The sequence below is a fragment of the Rhinatrema bivittatum genome, chromosome 2 (assembly GCF_901001135.1).
Source record: "Rhinatrema bivittatum chromosome 2, aRhiBiv1.1, whole genome shotgun sequence".
NCBI lineage: Eukaryota > Metazoa > Chordata > Amphibia > Gymnophiona > Rhinatrematidae > Rhinatrema > Rhinatrema bivittatum.
Genome location: NC_042616.1, coordinates 720,516,120 through 720,532,816, shown reverse-complemented (window position 1 = coordinate 720,532,816; position 16,697 = coordinate 720,516,120). Strand labels below are relative to the sequence as shown.

The 16,697-nt window shown below is 41.4% G+C and overlaps 1 protein-coding gene across 2 annotated transcripts; it reads right to left on the bottom strand.

Annotated features, from left to right (window-relative positions):
* Positions 1-492: 492 nt before the first annotated feature.
* Positions 493-16,661, bottom strand: POLR2K (RNA polymerase II subunit K). Of its 2 annotated transcripts, XM_029591796.1 has the most exons (5): positions 16,527-16,661; positions 15,937-16,060; positions 15,071-15,144; positions 6,400-6,492; positions 493-868 (listed from the first exon to the last, which is right to left on the bottom strand). In XM_029591796.1, exons 3-5 carry the CDS (start codon positions 15,132-15,134, stop codon positions 846-848), a joined length of 180 nt encoding a protein of 59 aa, XP_029447656.1. In that variant the 5' UTR covers positions 15,135-15,144; positions 15,937-16,060; positions 16,527-16,661; the 3' UTR covers positions 493-845. The 2 variants fall into 2 exon arrangements, with proteins under 2 accessions (XP_029447656.1, XP_029447655.1); XM_029591795.1 differs by lacking the exons at positions 15,937-16,060; positions 16,527-16,661 and adding an exon at positions 15,422-15,580.
* Between the last annotated feature and the right edge of the window lie 36 nt (positions 16,662-16,697).

Here is a 16,697-nt window from a genome sequence, read left to right as displayed (position 1 = left end):
TTCTGATAAACTGATATTGTATAAGAGGATTGCTTTAAATACCTTCTGAATTCAACATACAAACAGGCCCAGGAGAGATGCTTGGACGCGTGTCGGGAGAGCTGGCGCTCAACACGGAGCGCCTGCTATCCTGCACTTTTTAATGAATCGGCCTGAAAGTCTTCAAAGATAAAAGTAGTAAAGGATCACATTGAACCCTTCCAGTTTGTAGGTAATGGTATCCTTCACAATTCATTCTTTTCTCCATTCATAAGAGGCGAAACATCCCAGGGATGAGGCTTATGCAGGTGTGGACTGGGCATTATGCTTTCTTGTGGAATAACTTCTCTGTGCACAGTTGCTATACAGATAGTTTGCTTCTTGCATCCATATTCAGCAACTTCCCAACTTATTATGTGAGATCTGTTGGAAGCGAAGTCCCAAGTACTTTTCATACATTAATGTAGGCATGCCAATGCAAAAATAAATATGCTGAGTCAGTCTTTTCATAAATTAAGTCACAAAGCATATAATTTTAATTTGATAGAATAGAATGCACAAGTCAAGAAACACAAAAGCGAGTGCAGAGTTCCACAAGGAGACTTGGATGAAGCATGTGCAGACTGAATGGCACAAGAAAATCATTTTCACAGTCGTTAAAACATTTATTACAAAACCTTTAACAGAAGACAATAGAATGAATACTTGTGTGAAAGATGAGCCACAAAGCAAATGCATAAAGGGCTCAATTCACTAAGGCTTTAGAATGGGAAACACCTTGTTTAAATCAGGTTCAATATTATTAAAACATACAAAGAAAATTAGATGAGAGCTCAGTTTTGGAGAGTTTCCAGCACTTGTGAATATCAGCGGGCATCAAAAACTACCACTGTTTTATTTAGAGTTAAAGAAAATTGTGTTACACATAAATGAATTTCAAGACAAAATATACAAGATGCTGGGCTTATCTTAAAATTATATCATTGTAAAGCAGCAAACCCATTTCTATTTGTAAATAGAAAAAATAAAACATTATGGCCTGATTTTAAAAAAGCTTTTACTCGAGTAAATAGGCTTTGAAAATTGCTACAATCGTATGTTACATTTATGTGCGCAACTCCTTTGAAAATTACCCCCAAGATTTCTTCAGCATCAGCATATATGATTCCAAGTAGAAGTGGCATGCACACATCTTTGATATTGGCTGCTTTTGAGCAACTAGCACAAGGACATGACTAGCCTTAAAACCAGAATTTGATTTCCACCAAGAGCGCTCCAAACATGCCTTTTATTTACTGATTTTGTAAACAACTTTCAGTTAAACCTTGGTTTGAGAAAGGCAATATACAAAGTACTAACATTTTAAATAAAAAACTTTATCCTTTCTAGTCTACAGGTTTAACATGAGATAAATATTGCCTACCAACACTGCACTTATTTTAGTTTTTATATTCTGCTTTTTGGCACTTCAAAGCAGATTACATTCAGGTATTGTGGGTATTTCCCTATCCCCAGAGGGCTTACAATCATACAGGGTCATTTATCATTGGTCACCTTTTTTTCTGTGAGTTACCTACTGGAAAGGTTTTTAGCGCACATGCCGTGCGAGAGAGAGATCGAGACTCTGTAGAGACCAATATGCAACCCTGCTACCCAAAATATAGAACTTTACATTATTGCTTTCATAGTAAGTCATCCCCCTAAGGTCTATTTATAATATAATTTTTTTTCTGACACAGTAGTTTCCTCCTGCTCCTTTATAATTTCAGCTCAGTTGGAACCAGTCTAGGATCTGGTTGCAAGTGTCTTCATTCACAATTATCCAGGGATTTTTTCCCCCCCCCCTCAACTCACTTTAGTTCAGTTGTAGCAAGAAACCTCATCTGGGGGCCATGCTTTAGGACTTTTTCACGAAACCTGAAACATGGGCGCTAAATCTGGCCACTATGATTCACTGCATGACAAGTCACTCTCCTCTAGGGGCTGTGAACACTGCTTCCTCATTTCTGACAGACCCAGAGAGCGGAAGACCTGACTCTGGCACTGTATTCAGGTCAAGGGGCAGCACTACCACTAAGCCACGCAGTTAACCTGGTTATGCCTCTATTTAATACTATTATAATTTTATAGTAAGCTTTTTAACAATTGTAAAATTTAAAGAAAATGATATGGTCAAACTGAAAATCAGACTATTTGGCTACTATTTACATTTTTCAAACCATTAGGAATTTTTGTTTTAACATGCTCTTTCAATTTCTATTTAAAATGTACAATAGCCTTACATTCTCTAAACTAAAAAAATCTTATGCTGTTTCTTGCAGGAACATTATGCACATATATACTTACTTTACATCAATGAGCATGGGACAGCCAGATGTTCAGACAGCCATACTAGTATTGGTAGCCATCTGGATTATAAAAACAGATTGACAGTATGACACGAGAGAGGGACTGTGTGTTAGATTAAGTCTGGGACTTGTAAGAACCAAAGAGGAAGACAAAAAACAAAAAACAAAACAAACAACTTGACTTAGATAATGAAGGATATTCCACAGACTGTCAAGCTTCTATGACACAGCTTGGATATATCCTTACAGTATAAAAGGAATAGCCAGGCACACTAGATGGCCAATTGGTCTTTATCTGCAGTCATCTTCATCTACTATATAATTAGACCAGTGGTTCTCAACCTTTTTTCTATTGGGACGCACCTGGCAGATAATGCTTATACTCTGCAGGAACCCATCCCCCCCCACCTCATCCCCAAACAAACAATGGATGCAGAGCAGAACTAGAATATTTCAAATACAACTCACTAAATTAAAAAAAAAAAAAAAGAGATTCTGCTCCTGGTGCTATCTCAGTAACAGAAACAAACTCCCTTACTACCAAGCGCACTGTAAAATACAAAACCTTAAAAAAAAAATCCAAACAAACCAAAAACCCTACTCAGCCATGTGTAGCAAACCTTCCTTACCATTGCAACACTAATTCCAAGAACTCAAACAGCAATAGCCCTTCCTATGAAAAGGCAGCAATGCTGCACCAATAAATGTCCTATTCAGAATTCAACAAAGAAGATTGATACAAATCTCTACCTACTAGTAAAATAGTCACACATACAGATCAGACCTTTACCAAATACAGAATAAAAGACCAAAAATTACAAAATGTGGAGACAAAAACTGGAATGGAAACCTTAAAAAGCTACTCTGCAAAACTGGAGAGCTAGAAACCGAAATACATATCCTCCCACACTAAGCAAAGTACAAAGAGAGAAGAAATGTGCATTCCCAAAACTGACATATTATGGTTCTTGCACCCCATCACTCCCCTTCCATGCCTCCCTCATTCCTCACTTTTCCCATTTACTCCCTTTCAATCATTCACTCATACTCATAACCCTGCCCAGCATTCCTGACCCCCCCCATACTCCCTCTCTCCCCTGCTTGACTCTCCCTACCCCCTTCATCCCATTTCCCTGCATGCCCAGTTCTCCCGACCCCGTTTCCCATCCCTTCTTGCTCAGTAGCCCCCACACTCCCTCTCTGTTCCACCTTTATCTTCCCAGGATCCCCAACCTCCTTTCCCCCACCCTCCACGGTGTGAAGAGATCATCAGCAGCATCACTCCCAGGCTCAGTAGGGGAAGATAAAGTTTGAAATCCCATCAGGCCCAGAACAGCAGAAGCTGGCAATGTCTTGCTGTGATCTGGGAGGAGGAAACAGCCTCTTAGTGGACCAGAAAGAAGGAAGTGAGAGGTAACCTGCACGGAGCGGCAGTTACTACCTTGGGAAGCTTGCTGGGCAGACTAGATGGACCATTTTGGGCTTTTTCTGCTGTCATTACTATGTTACTATAAGACTAGCCTCCCATCAGGCCTAATTTAAGAGAAGTCAATGAACTCCCACCCAGGCTGATAAAGGTAGCCATCTGCTGGCCCTGTGACACATCTCCAAGGACCTCATGATACACCAATTTGTCCCGATACACCTGTTGAGAACCACTGTATTAGACTGAGAGGAAACACAGGGAGATGCTACTTTGCTGAGAGGATACCTAGAATGGCATTCAAGCAGAGTTGGTAGAATCCTGTACTGTAGTTTAAACATTCTAGGGATAGCTATTAAAAGCAGTGGTAAGAACAGGGTTGTGAGAATGAATTTTTAAAAAGGCTTGCTAGGAAGCTGGTGTCAATTTGATTATGAGAATTTATATGCCCAGCTATCCAAAGTGGCAGAGAACCAGAAAGACAGACTACTAGGATTGAATTCTACCACTGTTTAGGCTCTTACCACCCTTTTGTGAAAAATGTAGTTTCTCATATTCCTTTTCAGTACATCTCCCTCCCTCCAGGAGCAATGAATACAAACAGATCTCATGTATATTCATTGTGGTAATCCTGAAAATCCAACTGGGTTGTAGCCCTTGAGGATCAAGTTTGGATACCCCTGTTCTATAGAGCACATCTTTAGACTGAAGGAGCTAATTTGGTACATGACTGCAGCTAAAGACCAAAATTGACCAGCTAGTCTATGCAGCAAAGTGTTTAAGGTTGTAACTAGTGCTTTATGCAGATTACCCCCCCTATGCCTTCTGTTTATGATTGTAACTACTGTGGCATGTAGATTAGCACTGTGCAGAAAAGTTCTATAGGTTATCCCAGTGCTTCACTTCTTTCCTCTTGCGACAAGGGTTCATCTGTATTTTTCCCATTTTTGTTTATCGTGCAGGCCATGCAGTATTTTGGCCCATTTCTTTCTGACCATATTACAAGAGCTCTCTCCTCTCTACAAGAATTAGGAGGTATAAAGTACCACCTCCAGCAAAGACGAAGTAAATTATTTTCATGCTGGGGCTGCATTTCCCTGGACTTGAAAATCAAATGTCCCAGGATTTCTTTAGCACAAGGATTCTTAAACTGTTTTGTTTTTTTTTTTGGTTTGCCAAGAACCCCTTTGAAATGTAATTAATATTTCCTGGACTCCATTAATTTTATCCTGGCCTATGAGACACTCACAAGTGATGATAATTACAACAATGTGCTCCACCTCTTAGGCTCATCTCCATTCCTGAGTCACTGTGAAGTTTACTTACCCTGAATTAGTTGAGATGAAGGATTTTCACTCAGCATTTTCTGGTACATAAGATGACAATACCCCTCAGATAGATGGTGTTCTTTATCTGCATGAAGGTACCACCAAGAAGGCAAGTAGGTTCAAGACCACCATAAACCTACCTTGCTTGCAATTTAGCAGGTCTCTTCTTTATTCCTTCAGCTTACCTTACTGTTAGAAACTACCTACAGGTTAGGAGCACCAGCGCAGTGATTTATGTCCCTGTCTATGTATACCAGAAAATTGTATGTGAATATCTTCTTGCCTTCATTCACTTGGATTATTCTCCTCTCCATGCTCCAATTCATGGTTCTAATATATGGTTATTACTCATATCAGTGCTACTGGACACCAGAGTTTATAATATAGTTCCCTGATTTGTTTTTATTTTGAGTATATTTAGGGAATGCTTCTGAGGTCATGTTTTTCGTGGTACATACCCAATTCATGATAACACAGCTCCTCCACAGTTACAGCTCTTTCCTAGGCTGGACTAACAATATCTCAAGGACAGAGTACTACTAAGGAGGATTTGCAGGGGTTCTTTAACCAATTTGGGAAATACTGCTTTAGCCTATTCTAAATTGGACAATGTAAATGAAGGCCAAACATGATATTAGATTGTAAACCCACCTGGGGATAAGGAAATACCTACAGAACCTGAATTAATCTGCTTTGAAGTGCTGAAAGGTGGAATATAAATAAAATGAAGTATTAACTGCAATTTATGAGATCTATTTTAGCTGTATTTCATCATCATCCCCATGTTACTTGTATTTGCTTACTAAAATACCTATTCCTAGTAGATACTTGAAAATCCATTCAGCATCAGAGTTACATAAAATAAAAAAATAAAAAAGTCAAAAAGTACTAGGCCTGCCTAAATCCAAACAATATTAAAACAGCAGCTCACGAAATTGGAGTAAGAATTTCCCTCAAAATGTTGTCATGCTAAGAAACACATGCCCGGGTCAGGAAAGAATTTGCTTAGAGTTTCTTATATGGGACCAGTTCCCTCCTGTGTTTGTTGATATGTAACCTTAGCTTGTTCTAAACTAAAGCTATCATATTCTCTTCACCTTTCAATGAATGTACAAATACTATCTTCAGAAATGGGAATGATCAAGACAGTGCGAATAACAACAATCAAGAATTAGCTGATCTGTGCTACAAGAATATCAACAATGTTCTTTCTCCAATGAACATTTTTTAACTCGATAAAAATCCTAATTTTGTTGTATGGTTCGTTTAAGAAGCCTGCTGCCAGTTTAGTGAATAAAAAGTAGACTTGTCAAAAGGATACATCTTTTTGTTCTTTTCTTGTACATTATTCTGTAACCGCATTCTCTGCATCTAATTGGATCCCTTGCCTTTATTTCATTTTCATTGTGACATTCTGTGAAAGAAAACTATTTTGTTTATTTATTTATATCTGTAACCCAATGCTGGAGCCCTAGGCAGCTCAAAAAGAAATATACAAAAATGGAACAAAAAACCCCCCCAACCAACCCACCCCCCAAACAAAACAAACAACAGCTCTTCATTCTGGACATAACCAAGACCTTTTGCAGAAGTGCAAACTTGTGAAAATGCTTGTCTAAATAAAACAGTTTTCAGCAATTCTTTGAAGGTTTTAGTACATGATGCTAAGTGCAATTCTTGGGGAAGCAAGTTCCATACAAAGGATGCTGCTACTGAGAATGTATGGTCTCAGATTTCAGCAAGATATACATACCACAGAAAAGGAATGCCCAGGAAACCTCATGAGAGGATCTTAAAGTTCGAGGGATTATAAATGCATAGCATGGCATTTGCCGACCCAATTAAATCAAGTGTTAACAGTTGATGAAACATCAGTACTACTTTATAAATCAGGAGTAGGCAATGTCAGTCCTAGAGTGCCACAACTAGGTCTTGATTTCAGGACATCCACAATGAATATGCATGAGGAATATTTGTATGCAAATCTCTCTCCTGTATTTTCACTGTGGATGTCCTAAAAACCAGACATATTCGTGGCACTCATGCGCCACTGGAGGGCAGCCAGTGAAGCTTGCACAATACGAGTATAGCAGTGTAAATATACAAAATCTGAGAAGCTATTTTAGCCAAAAGATCTTCATTCAAAAATTGGAAGAAGGATCCAACAGAAGAAAATAGGATAATGCATAAATGTAAGACATTGATAAGACAGGTTAAGAGAGAATTTGAAAAGAAGTTGGCCATAGGGGCAAAAACGCACAGTAAAAAACTTTAAAATATATCCGAAGCAGAAAGCCTGTGAGGGAGTCAGTTGGACCGTTAGATGATTGAGGGGTTATAAGGGCACTTAGAGGCGATAAGGCCATCACGGAAAGATTAAATGATTTCTTTGCTTCAGTGTTTACTGAAGAGGATGTTGGGGAGGTACCTGTACTGGAGAAGGTTTTCATGGGTAATGATTCAGATGGACTGAATCAAATCACGGTGAACCTAGAAGATGTGGTAGACCTGATTGACAAACTGAAGAGTAGTAAATCACCTGGACCGAATGGTATACACCCCAGAGTTCTGAAGAAACTAAAAAATGAAATTTCAGACCTATTAGTAAAAATTTTTAACCTATCATTAAAATCATCCATTGTACCTGAAGACTGGAGGATAGCAAATGTAACCCCCAATATTTAAAAAGGGCTCCGGGGCAATCCGGGAAACTACAGACCAGTTAGCCTGACTTTAGTGCCAGGAAATATAGTGGAAAAAGTGTTCTAAACCTCAAAATCACAGAATATATAGAAAGACATGATTTAATGGAACAAAGTCAGCATGGCTTTACCCAAGGCAAGTCTTGCCTCACAATCTGCTTCACTTTTTTGAAGGAGTTAATAAACATGTGGATAAAGGTGAACCGGTAGATGTAGTATACTTTGATTTTCAGAAGGCATTTGACAAAGTTCCTCATGAGAGGCTTCTAGGAAAAGTAAAAAGTCATGGGATAGGTGGCGATGTCCTTTCGTGGAATACAAACTGGCTAAAAGACAGGAAACAGAGAGTAGGATTAAATGGACAATTTTCTCAGTGAAAGGGAGTGGGCAGTGGAGTGCCTCAGGGGATCTGTATTGGGAACCTTACTTTTCAATATATTTATAAATGGAAAGAAATACGAGTGAGAATCAAATTTGCAGATGATACAAAATTGTTGAGTAGTTAAATCACAAGTAGATTGTGATAAATTACAGGAAGACCTTGTGAGACTGGAAAATTGGGCATCAAAATGGCAGATGAAATTTAATGTGGATAAGTGCAAGGTGATGCATATAGGGAAAAATAACCCATGCTATAGTTACACAATGTTAGGTTCCATATTAGGTGCAACAACCCAAGAAAGAGATCTAGGCATCATAGTGGATAACACATTGAAATAGTTGGTTCAGTGTGCTGCGGCAGTCAAAAAAGCAAACAGAATGTTGGGAATTATTAGAAAGAGAATGGTGAATAAAACGGAAAATGTCATAATGCCTCTGTAACGCTCCATGGTGAGACCTCACCTTGAATACTGTGTACAATTCTGGTCGCCGCATCTCAAAAAAGATATAATTGCGATCAGGGCCGGTGCAAGGGGATTTGGCGCCCTAGGCGAGCCTTCTCCCTTGCGCCCCCCCCCCCCCCCCGGTCTCGGCCCCGACCCTTACCTCATTCTCGATCACGCCCGCTGACTGGGGTTTTCTGGGTCGCAAGCAGGTTGGGCACTGCTTGCGGCCTGCCAAACTCCACTCCTCTTTGCCACCACTTGCGGCTCCATATGGCTCACACCCAGTGGCGCACCAAGGGTCTCCGGTGCCCGGGGGCCAATGCATGTGTGCCTCTCCAGCATCCCCCCTTAATCCTTCTTGTACTAATGCTTAAGGTCACAGAAAATCAGTGGTGTCTCCAGACAGAAGAATTGGGGGGGGGGGGGGGGGGGGGGGGGGGGGGCGCCAAAATGACATTTCTTCATCTCACCCACCTCTATAGCATGGATCCTGCTTTAAAATTGGTTATTAAAAAAAAGTGTTAATAAAAAAGTCCAAAGGGTCCTCTGCGTTATTTTAAAAAGCTGGCCAGTTTCACACTATAAAATTATGTTGATAGCCTCAGTCAACTGATTCTATGTGGCTATGAGAGTGAAGTCAGGAATATATAGGAAGGAACAGAATGTCAATATAAATCCTGTACCTCCAGTTCTGTAACTCTGTGCATCCACTGAAATTCCCCCAAACAATGGAGCTTGGATGTTTCCCTTACAGCTCATCATACTGAAAGATATTTTCAAATTCTGGTGTCACTTCACAGTAACAGCAGCACAAACATCTTCCACTGCCAGGCACATTGTGAACTAACACAAAACACCACAAAAAAGACACTCAAAATCTATACTGCAATCCCATCATAACATAACAGTAATAACACCAAGGACTCAAACAACAATAACCCTACCTGTGAATAAGCAAGGGTAAATATTACACTGGGTCCTAGAATACCAATACTCCACCTACTGAGGAAACAAAACAAACCCGATTGCTATAGATCCCTATGCTAGCAGAATCTCTCATCATGGTCACACACACAGAGCAGAGACAGACCCTCACCAAATACAGAATACAAAATAAAGGAGCACAAATTAGAAAAAACTGAAATGGAAACCCCAAGAAGCCAGACTCTGTGTATTAACAATGGAAAAACAGAACCACCATTCTTCATAAAACAAATAAAATCAAGAAGCATAAAGCATCAGTTATAATAGTAAAACCATACTAATAAAATAATATTTTAAAACTACTGATAAATAGAATTTCTATTAATTAAAATCATATACATTTTTTACAATTTCCTAAAACCAATAAAATATTTCAAAACAGCACATATATCAAATAACACACAATAATTAAAACTAATAAGGATTTTAAAAAGCCCCTGCTGTCCATACATGGGAGCTCTTGATTGAGGTTATCCTCTCTCTCTCACACATACTCACATGTCCATTCTCTCTCACACATACACTGTCACATACATACACATTCATGCTCTTATACCCAACCATAACCTCTCGCTCTCACAGACACTGACACACTCAGGCTCTAAGGCACTCTCTCCCCCTCCACACCCCCCCCCCCCCCACAAACTCTTACTCCCCTGGATTTTCTCATACACACTCATGCTCTCACTGGCTCCCTCACATACACACAAACACACACTCCCAGGCAAGCTTCCAATCGTTCTCACACAAACACACACACACACACACACACACACACAGGCAAGCTCCCAGTCATTCTCACACTGACCCCCAGGCGGGCTCCCATTCATTTTCACACCACTCCCTCCCCATCCCCCAGGCATGCACACATTCATTCTCACACCCAGACCCCCAGGCAGGCACCAATTTATTCTCACACACACACACACACACACACACATACAGCACAAACAGGCAGGCATCTATTCTCACACATACAAACCCCAGGAAGACACCCATTCATTCTCATACACAGACACACCCTCAGGCAGGCACCCATGCATTCACACACATACACCGCCAGGCAAACTCCCATTCATACACATGCACACACTAAAGGCAGAGACCCCCCTCTCTTTCTTTTGCCAGCAACCTCAGAGCCTCTCTCATTCCTCTGCTGCCACTGTCACTGTTGCTGTATGGCTATTGCGGAGGTGCTGATTGCTACTATTGGCACTGAAGCCCATTCTGCTGCCTCCTCTGTGCAGGCCTCATGGTACATTGTGAGATCCGCATAGAGAAAGTGCTACTCTTGCACATTCCCAAAGATTACATGTTCCAATCAGTAAAAAATAATTTATTTTTTTTTACATTTGCTGTCTGATCTTAGTTTTCTAATCAGTTGGTCAAAGGCTTTTTTTTTTCCACCTTCCCTTTCTTATTTTTTTGCCAATTCCTTTTATAACATATTTCTTTTCTCTCCATCTGTCTTCTTCCCTCAAACACACAGTCAGGTTCTCATTCTCTCATGCTTTCTCTCTCTCTCTCACACACACACATACACAGGCACTCACTCTCACATGCTCTCTCTCATACAATCATGTATACACCGTCTCTCTCTTGCACATGCTGTCTGACTCTGGCACACAGGCTCTCTCTCACTCCCACATGCTGTCTTGCTCAAGCACAGGCTCTCATTGTCACATGCTCTCTCTCATACAATCATTCATACACACAGTCTCTCACTGGCACATGCTGTCTGACTCTGGCACACAGGCTCTCTCTCACTCCCACATGCTGTCTTGCTCAAGCACAGGCTCTCACTGTCACATGCTGTCTCTCTCACACACACACACAGAGGCTCTCACATGCTGTCTTTGCAAACATTCAGGTCCTCACTCCCACACACAATCTCATACACGCACATACACACACTGTACAAACCCTCAGTCTCTCTCTCACCTCTGGGCCTCCTCTTCACGGCCGCTGCAGGATGGGCTCTGCAGCGGCCCCGGACTTCTGGAGCCGCGCTGCTCCTCTTCTGTACGCGGCTGATGCTCCTCCTCTTTCCTGCCTGCGCGGCTCTGGCAACATTTTTCTTCCGGGGCCGCGCGGGCAGGAAGGAGCTGGAGCACCAGCATGTTTAGACGCGATTGTTTTCTTCCGGCCGTGGTGACTTGAGCTCCACCACGGCCCCGCCGATCTTCTTGCTGTGTGTATTCGGCACACAGCATAGCAGTAGTTCACCGCTCAGCCGCTATTGGGATGACGTCCACCGGCGGCCATTGGCCATCAGCGGCTCGGCGCCCCCTAATGCTCAGCGCCCTAGGCGATCGCCTAGTTCGCCTAGTGCTTCCGCCGGCCCTGATTGCGATGGAGAAGGTACAGAGAAGGGCTACCAAAACGATAAGGGGAATTGGACAGCTCCCCTATGAGGAAAGACTAACGAGGTTAGGACTTTTCAGCTTGGAGAAGAGACAGCTGAGGGGGGATATGATAGAGGTGTTTAAAATCATGAGAAGTCTAGAACGGGTAGATATGAATCGGTTATTTACTCTTTCGGATAATAGAAAGACTAGGGGGCACTCCATGAAGTTAGCATGTGGCACATTTAAAATTAATCAGAGAAAGTTCTTTTTTACTCAACGCACAATTGAACTCTGGAATTTGTTGCCAGAGGATGTGGTTAGTGCAGTTAGTATAGCTGTGTTTAAAAAAAGGATTGGGTAAGTTCTTGGAGGAGAAGTCCATTACCTGCTATTAATTAAGTTGACTTACAAAATAGCCACTGCTATTACTAGCAATGGTAACATATAATAGACTTAGTTTTTGGGTAATTGCCAGGTTCTTATGGCCTGGATTGGCCACTTTTGGAAACAGGATGCTGGGCTTGATGGATCCTTGGTCTGACTCAGTATGGCATGTTCTTAAGGTGATCAAATTAAGAAGTGACATTTATATGTATTGTTGTTAATTGGCTATTTACATCTACAGTATTCCAAAAAGAGTCCATAACAGTAAAACTCAAAATGACCAATATTAACCAGAACCAGTCCTAAGGGGTTGCAGAATGATTTAACATGAAAGATTTGTCTTTTGGCAGAGAACATTAAGATATGCAATAAGATGGACATTCCTGATATAGTAGACAAAATGAAGAATGACCTAAAAAAGTTCAAGGAGTGGACGAGTGCTTGACAATTAAGATTCAATGCAAAAAATTGTACAGAATCATGTATTTGATGTACGGACTGCAAAGCTCTCAGTAGCTTATTCGGGGGAACAGGGGAGGATACAATACAGATCGAAAGCGAAACAGTGCAAAAAGGGTAGTAACCAGAGGACTGCTAGGTTCATATGGAACAGTATAATCAATAGATACACAAGCGTTGGAATGAGGGAGGCTGCAGGGGGCCATGCCCCCCCCAATTCAAACAACTCTTCCTCCTCCCACTCATCAAATTGCTGTGGGAAAGGGACTTTCTCAAAAAAATGAATTAGTTGCAATGGGATAGTGCTTGCTGCATTGCCACCTCCTGCCTCAGATTCCCTCACTAACCCTAACCAACCCCCTCATTTAACAAAATTCTATAAGGAGTTTTCGCATGCGTTAAGGCCTTATCGCATGCTATAGCACCATATCATATGGTGCGATGCAAATCTGAAAAAGAGGAGGAGTTAGGGGCAGGAGTGGGCTGGGTTTACCATTTTGTGAAGCCCTATCGCACGGCTTTAACGCCCATTGTAGCAACAACGTTTTCAGTAGCGTTAAAGTAGTTTGCAGCTCCCAGACAGCCAAACTGGGGGGGTGGGGGGGAAGAGGTAGAGAGAGAGAGAGAGAGAGATTAGCCATAATGCCCTCACACTAGATAGGTATTTATATCTGTATGGAAGGTCCACCTAGTCACTCGAGGTGAGGTTTAGGTATTCGTGTAGGGGTTAGGGGCCACTTTGACATTCAAAGTGAGACGTACGAATAGAACAGTGCTCTCTAGTGAAGATTTGATGACCCTCGGAGTGAGGACACTCACCCAAAGATGAGATTTGTGCAGTGTTCTCTCAACCTAGCTTGATGGTGGCCCCTAACCCCTACACTAATACCTAAACCTCACCTCGAGTGACTAGGTGGGCATCCCATACAGATATAAATACCTATCTAGTGTGAGGGCATTATGGCTAGGCTCGCTCAACTCAAAGTGTGAAAATGTTATCGCAATTTGTGGTAACTTAGCTCTTCGCATAGATATTAGTGCAAATTGCAATAAATTGCTTATTACCATAAAACACCCCTTTTTCTATCTCAGGCAATATTTAGTGCATTTTGATAAATGCAGGCCTAAATTAAACAATCATTCAAAGCGCAACATTGGGGCCTAGTAGAGGAGGAGAAGAAAATAGAGATGAACCTCCAGTCTCCTCATTGTCCTGTTTAACTTAATCAGCAGTGAATGAGGGGATGGGGGTGGGGGCAACACCAGGGTGGCAGGGGGAGTGAACCAAACTGGGATTAGGAGGGAGGGACATATGGATTGAATTTGGGATAGGGGAGGGTGTCAACTGGGGATCAGAGAGAGAGAGAGAGAGAGAAGAGAGAGACAGAGATGGAATGAACTGGGGATTGCAGAGTGGGGGGAGGAAGTGAGAGACAGGATGGGGCAGGAATGAATCGGGGTTCATAGTGGGAAGGGAGTGAGTGAACCAGATGAGTGAAGGGATTGGGTGGGGGGAAGAAGAAGTGAAAGAGAGATCAAAAGGGCTTTGGAAGGGTGATAAGGGAAAGGGGGATGGAGGTGTGATGGCAGCTGTGCGTCTTTCCTTCTCCACTCCATCCCAATCCTCTCCTCTTCTACCCCACCCTAATCCTCCCTCTTACCTTCTCTTCCACCTTCCCATTTCTGATCCTTTCCTCCCATTCTCTTTCCTTATTCTTCCTGAATCCCTCATCCTCTCCTCCCTCATCTTTCTATATCTCCTGCCTAAGATTCCTTCTTCATTTCCCTCCTCTGTGATATTCTGTCTTCCTATTCCCAGATCTCTTACCCTTCTTCCTCCACAGATTCAATGTATGTAAAAGATTGACTGCTGGGGGTTAGAGAGATGGAGATGAGGTTGGAGTTGGGGAAAAAAGAATCTACATGCTCCCCCCCAACCCAACAGGCATTCCATTGCCCCTGAAGAGACATATGGAGGAAATAATGTTTCTATATAGATCCTTGGTAAGATATCATCTAGAGTATAGTGTTCAGTTCTGAAGGCGTTATCGAAATGAAAGAACAGAATAAAAAATGAAAAGGGCTCTTAATGATTTTGTCTCAATACCAAATCTTCTTTGACTGTTGAATTAAACGTATAGCACGTCCGCCTGCTGAAGAAGAACTATGAACATAAACAAGTTAACTGTTTTAGAAGCAATAGTGCAATAGCCTGCCAGTATCAAAACACTTTCGGTTTAGGACTGAAATAAAGCCTTGCTGTTTTTATTTTTAAGAATAAGGTTTACCTCCACAAATATAAATCATTGGCTGCTGCTTTGGTGGTGGTACATCCTTCGGGGGATCCATCATCAATCCCTAACTAAAGAAAGAAAAAAGTCAAAACTTAAGTTATATGTGCTAAAATCTTACAACTAGTTTTTTTAAAAAAATCAAGAATTATTGCTACACAAGAGTTTAAACTGTACGAAAAAAAAAAACCAAAGATGCGTAAAAAAAAATATATCAGCACAGAGACACCACTAGCGACATAGGTCTAATCCGCGAGATGTTATGTGATCAATTGCGATCCGTTGGATCATGCAATTTAAATCGTACAAATATAAAATCCTTCTACAGGTCATTCCACAACTACTCACCCACTTTTGCGCAGCTTCTCTTAAGGCTGTCGCAACTTCTTGACGTAAAGAGGGAACGTCACGAGCGTTTACTATCCCACGTGGTCAAAGTTAGCGTAAAGGGCGGAGATAGAGTGGTTTGGTGGGCTGTGCTACTGTGCAATCCCGTCATCGGAAATGCTGCTGTTTTTATGGTCTATCAAATAGGATGCCATTTTATTAGTATTATTACAGGCATACAGGCTTGCTGTGTTTTGGCTGTTGGATGAATTATAGTGGCTGCTCTAAAGTGATGATGAAAATGAATTAGAATTACCGCGACAGATAGAGAACGGCAGAAAAAAAAAAAAAGAATATAAACAATAAACGTATTAAGACAGCAGCCCACTGGTTAGGGCCACTATTCAAAACGTCCCTTCTGCAGGACATTCAGAAAAGTAGCAGGTCAAGGCACAATAATAATATGACATTATAAATGTTAATGACGAGAGCAGTGGTAATTTTCTTAAAAAATAGGAGTAGGAGCTAGCCCTTACCTTCCACGCTAGCTGCAGAGAAGTAAATCCAAAAAAGCAAAAACCTTGCTTGAAAAAATGAGCTAAACTCACTATTCCGTACAAACGTTTAAGCAGAACAGCGTCCCCTGCTGGACAGTCAGCCCTGAAAGAAAAGTGCAATGCATTAATTAACCTCATTAATGCTATAATATGCACCCTTATTTTTTCTAAAACTGCGTTCCACATTTAGCCCGACTCTTAGAACTAAACTATTAATTATTTTAATAAAGATTTTTTTTTCTCATTTTCGAAGCTAAAAGTTGGAGAGTAGGATAGCCAACACTGAAAACGAACAACTGAGGGCAAATTGATAGGCATATTTTTAATAAAAAAAAATAAAGCATATTTAAAATGGAAACTTTCCCCACGGTGTACTTTACGGATTTACTATATAAATCCCTGCCTCTTCCTTCAGTGTTTGTGTTCTCTTTTTTTTTGTCTTTCACTTGAAAACGATTACACTAAAATACACTGTTCCTTTCTATCATTTATTTTTAGGATTTCGGGCTGAGCTCTCTGCTTAAGTTTTGCAGCTTTATTTGGGCCGGTGGCGGTTTCCAATCCTTCACCTGGCGGGCTCTACGGCGCGTCGGATGACGGTTGGGGAAGGCGCGCATTTTAAACTGCAGAGAGGGAAAGAGACTGCCTTGCAGTACGCGAGCTCGGGCGGCCAGCGGTGCCCATGGCAATGTGCAGGGCCATCGCTCGCAGGCTCAGCTAGAGCGAGGTGCATCTTATGG

Excerpts from the sequence above, each read along its gene's own strand:
- POLR2K (XM_029591796.1), bottom strand. The coding sequence starts at position 15,134 with ATGATGGATCCCCCGAAGGATGTACCACCACCAAAGCAGCAGCCAATG. Across the intron at positions 6,493-15,070 it reads AATGATTTATATTTGTGGAG|AATGTCACAATGAAAATGAA; the intron begins GTAAACCTTATT and ends TTTCTTTCACAG. Across the intron at positions 869-6,399 it reads CAAGAAAAGAACAAAAAGAT|TGGTAGTTTTTGATGCCCGC; the intron begins GTATCCTTTTGA and ends TAAATAAAACAG.